The sequence below is a fragment of the Triticum dicoccoides genome, chromosome 4A (genome assembly GCF_002162155.2).
Source record: "Triticum dicoccoides isolate Atlit2015 ecotype Zavitan chromosome 4A, WEW_v2.0, whole genome shotgun sequence".
NCBI classification, from domain to species: Eukaryota; Viridiplantae; Streptophyta; class Magnoliopsida; order Poales; family Poaceae; genus Triticum; species Triticum dicoccoides.
The window spans coordinates 7,212,803-7,217,669 of NC_041386.1; the positions used below are offsets into that span (position 1 = coordinate 7,212,803).

The following is a 4,867-nucleotide window of genomic DNA, read 5'->3' on the forward strand; positions in this document are numbered from 1 at the left end:
AGATATCAATTACTTTTTCGTGGGAATAGTAAGATATTAATTACATGGCAGATTTCAAGGGATAGCGTTGAGTCAAAACGTGTTTATAATCAATGGCAGTGGTGGGTAATTAGAGCGTTAAACATGTTTGGTGCTCAACATTGAAGCGATTTGAACCGCTAGATAACATGGTTTCACGGTCGAGATGGTTTGGATCTACCCATTTGGGTCTTTTTATATTGATGATATAGATAAACCGAGTTGCGATGTGTTTTAGCGAGGAATTAATGATGTGTTCCAAATCAAAGCTACTATCTATAAGCATGTAGTAGAAGGCAGCATGGCAAAGCCTGCACAAGCCTGTATTGCCGAGAGAGAGAAAAATATATACAAATCCAGCACAAATGGACAGTCAGAGAGAGCTCAGACCTCTTTGTAACCATGGACATTACGGAATTCCTTTTGCTAGCACCAGAAACACTATACACTGCATAGCGGTGCGCTCAAGAACACGATTCAGTCAAGATAAAGGAGCAGAGAGAGAACTGGCCAATCAGAGGAGCTGCTATGAGATCGATTCCTCATCTGAGATGAAAGAAAATGGAGAGACGGAGACGACCCACAGCCACAGCAGGCCGGGTGGCTCGCTCGGGGAGCCTAGCCCTTGCACTTGAGGACGAAGCCGAGCAGCAGCAGCGTGGCCATGAGGCCGCAGGAGGAGCCCCCGACGCGGTGGATCCAGTAGGGGTCGAACCTGACGACCCTCCGGTCCACGAAGCACGCCACGTTGATGGCCAGGATGAGCACCACCAGCAGCGCCGGCAGCCACAGCGCCGACGGCAGCAGTAGGCCCCAGCCCTCCTCCTCCTCCTCCTCCTCCGCCTCGAGGTCCCGGTCCATGTACAGCGGCGACAGCACGGCCAGCGCCGCCAGGGCCACGCACACCAGCTTCGCCGTCGAAGACGGCCTCCCCATCTCCGCTCTGTCGATCAGCCGGCGTCGATTGCACACGCTCCAAGTGCAAAGTAGACTCTCCTACACTCTCTGGACGGAAAGTCTAAAGGTCTATCCTATGTGATCGTGGTGCTCTCCAGAATTTCTCTCTTTTATTCTGTGTTTGGCTAGCTGGGCCAATCTTGAGAAGCAAGCGCGCGAGCACCTACCGATATCTATGCTTTTGATCAGCAAACCTTTTTGACTATCGATCGATTCCTATCATGTAAAAAAGGAACATATTCAGATCTGTGCATTATTATCCACTGATCGGTAGGGTGATGTAAAGCCGCCCGCAAAGGGGAGATTCTTTCTTCACCTTCGTAGCTGGTGAGCACGGAAGAGAATCGGATGCCGAGACAAGCTGCTCGAGCTCGAAAATCCGAATATTGCGCCGTTACGGACGCGCGCGTAGGATCGAACCGGCCGGGCTTGTGCTTGAAGTGGCGCCCATGCAGCAACGTGACTCTACAACTTTTTGCTGTACCTGTACGGCACGATGAGTCCTCTTACACGTGTTCTTAGCATAAGCTAAAGTATAATTAAGGCTTCGCTTTCTTTTTTGTTTGTTTTGCAAGGATAAAAGTGTTTTATTCGAGGATTATAGAGTTACAAGGCAAAAAATCCTCGGTTCATGAAGGCCGCCTATATAGCTACATAGTTGTGCTACGCTCAGTACGGCTGTATCTCGCCAAACAATTTGCTACTCTATTCTAACTACAATGAAGCTTTTGTGTAACTAGCAAAAGAGCCCGTGCGTTGCAACGGGAGAGAAAACATAACACATGCTCTTAACTCAACAACCATCACTCAAGACCACAATAGGTCCATCTCCTTAAAGCAAGAAAGTCGACTTATAGAGGTTCAGTAAAAAAGATGAGAACTAGACCTTTGACCTAGGCAGCCGCCGCCTCCAAACTAAGGTTTTCTGCCTCCCGCCGGCGCCGGCGTCGGTCCGTCCCATCTCCGGTGGCCTTAGGGCAATGGAGACGGAGTGGATCTCGGCCCTTGCCGGCGGGAGGGCTCCGTTTTTAGATCTTTTTTCAAGCTTTGTTAGGGTTTGTATCCTGCTCAGAAAGGCGAGACGGCGGCGGCTCCCTGAAGATGGAATAAAGGTCTCCCCGCCTAGCCCCCGTTCCGGTGATGTGTCTAGCATCATCGGTGGGCGTGTGGAGGTGTGTCTCCGGCGGCTCTGTCTTTGGTGGATTTGCTCGGATCTGTTCGTCGTTCGTGTTCGTTCGTGTGTCTTCAGGTTGGATCCTTTTGATCTACACTCTTCATCTGCGGCGGTTGTTGTTCTAGTGCGTTGGTTCTATGGGGCCTTAGCACGACGACTTCCCGACTGTCTACTACAACAACGTTTGTCCGGCTCCGGCGAGGGAAGGGTGATGACAGCGGCGCGCCTTTGGCTCGCTTCAGTGCTTGTAGTCGTCGCTAGGTGGTCTACGGATCTGGATGTAATTTTTATTATTTCTAGTGTTCGTTGTACTACCATAATTAAAGATGAATAGATTGAAAGTTTTTCCCGCAAAAAAAGGTCCATCTCCTTTATTTTTGCGAGACATCATATTTGTGTTGCCGCTTATCCTTCTTCTCACTCTCGCCGGCGATGGCCTCGGTGTTCACACAAAACAACAAAAAACGCGTGTCGAATATGGTTAATCCTAAGGCGTCTCTCTCTCTCCCTCTCTCTCCCCCCTCTCCCTCTCTTCTCTCCCTCTCTCTCTCGCTCGCTTTCTCTCACTCTCGCGATGAGAAATCTGTTGTTTTCCTCTGCGACATTTTTCAGAGGTATGCATGTGTAGTTATCGATGTTTTCTTTTTCGTATATGATTATAGTGGGGTGTTTATTTGCAATCCGGATCGCCGCCGGTATGAAAAAAACGAATCTTGCTTTATAAATTATAAGTTTGCTTTCATAACAATATTTTAAAAATATTTACAGGTAAAATTAACATCATATTTAGATTCCACACATTTTTCTAATAAAATTTCATATATAATATGTTAAAATCGAAGTTACGGTTTAAAAGATACAGATAATTTAGAAAATCATTTAGTTTGACTCAAATATATTCCAAAATAATATTTAAAAATACTTAACAGGTAAAAATAATCTCATATTCATATTCTACATATTTTTCTAATCAAATTTCATATATAACATGTTGAAATCGGAGTTACGGTTTAAAAAATATGGATGATTTTAAAAAGCATTTGTTTGACTTAAATATGATCCGCGGATGAATTACCTAAAACATCGTGGGGGGGGGTCGAAAAATGTAAAATAACGGTTCGGGTGTGACTTAAATCCGGACGGCGAGTTGATTTCAAGAAAAGACAGGGACTTTTGTGTAAAATACGAAAATAACGATTCATTTTAACTTAAAACAGAACTGCGGGTTGAATTCTCTGAAATAGAGGGACTTTTCTAAAAAATGCCATGACGGACGAAAGAAACCTAATTTGCTTTATTATTAGGTAAAGATAAGCGTCTAGTTCTCTCTCATGGACTTGATCTCCAAAGTTAGATGACCATACGAAGAGCGAACAAGTGAATCATCTCTGAAGATCGATAGGGCCATTGATGAATCTAACTGCACGACAACTCGAAGCTCATTGTGCCGGCTGACCTATCGCAGGCTCCGACAACCAACCCCATAGTTGGAGTGAACAGATCTTCGCCTTGATCTGGGTTTTCGAGCCCGCTCCCAGGCAACCGTTGTAGCCGCCGAGACGCTCACACATCCCAGGTCGCCCACCTCACCGTAACGCTAAGGCAAGAGAGGCGACGGCCGACGGGGCGCTGGGCGCCGCCCGCCGCCATGAACTCTCCAACTCATGAAGGACGCTGCCGTGGGAGAGAAAGAATCGGCCTCGCCGCCGCCAGCTCCACCCCCGTGGGAGGCACCGGAAACGTTGAGGGAAGGAGGGCGTGGGGTGGCCGGGTGCTTGGTCGGTGGGGTTGCCGTCCATGTCGCCCCTGGGGAGGGAGCCACGTGGGGATGGGGGTACTTTTTTGACAGGTCGTTTACAAACCGTGACATGCATGATTCATCCATGAAGCATGTAACCTTCTCGGCCGGATCATGTGTACATTAACACTACCACTCTATTGCAAAAGTATAAAAAAATTAACTAGCACCACGGCGCGGCAGGTGTGATGAGCAATATTCAAATCATTCAAAAATAACTAGCAAAAACAACGAGCTCAACTACCTCTGTACCACTGATTGGTCACAAGTTTTCTTCCTTTTCAAAGGTCAAAAGCCATATAGTATTAAACAATTCTCCGAGCTCCGAGCTCCATTTTATGCTTTTTGGTAAGTTTTATCAGTAAGGTTTATGGCCTCGCACACGATCGTAGTGCATCCTCAGGGCCTCTCTGATTCGCAAGATTCTAAAAAATATGCAATAGAAAAACATATGATTGAAATATCATGTTCATCTTAATACTTCAGAATTTTGAGTTGTTTGATGCATCATAGAATAAAATAAAGAATTTTTCAAAAATGTTTGAGTGGATTCTAGAAATCCTATGGAAAATAGTATAAAAAATCCTTGAGAAAAATTCCTATAGGATTCAATCGTATGAATCAAACAACCACCATAGAAAATCAAACAACCGACATAGAAAAAAATTCTAAGAATTTAATCCTCCAAATTTTTTATAAAAATCCTTTGAATCCCTAAGCCTAGCTCGTTGCCGCACCTACTCCGCACCCCTTGAACCCATAACTGTTGTAACTCTAGCCGGGAAGTCGTCGGCCATTGCCAGTAGATGACAATGACGATGATCCAAAGCACGGGCCGTTGACCTAGACAATGACGATGATCCAAAGCACGGACCGTTCTTTCGACGTTTAACTGATCTCTATCTACTGACAAGAGATTA

At 45.9% G+C, this 4,867-nt stretch overlaps 1 protein-coding gene across 1 annotated transcript; it reads right to left on the reverse strand.

Moving 5' to 3' along the window:
- Positions 1–305: 305 nt before the first annotated feature.
- On the reverse strand, positions 306–1,115 carry LOC119288516. The gene has a single exon (XM_037568128.1). It carries the CDS (start codon positions 952–954, stop codon positions 637–639), a length of 318 nt encoding a protein of 105 aa, XP_037424025.1. The 5' UTR covers positions 955–1,115; the 3' UTR covers positions 306–636.
- Between the last annotated feature and the right edge of the window lie 3,752 nt (positions 1,116–4,867).

Coding starts and splice junctions, on each gene's coding strand:
- LOC119288516 (XM_037568128.1), bottom strand. CDS start 954: ATGGGGAGGCCGTCTTCGACGGCGAAGCTGGTGTGCGTGGCCCTGGCG.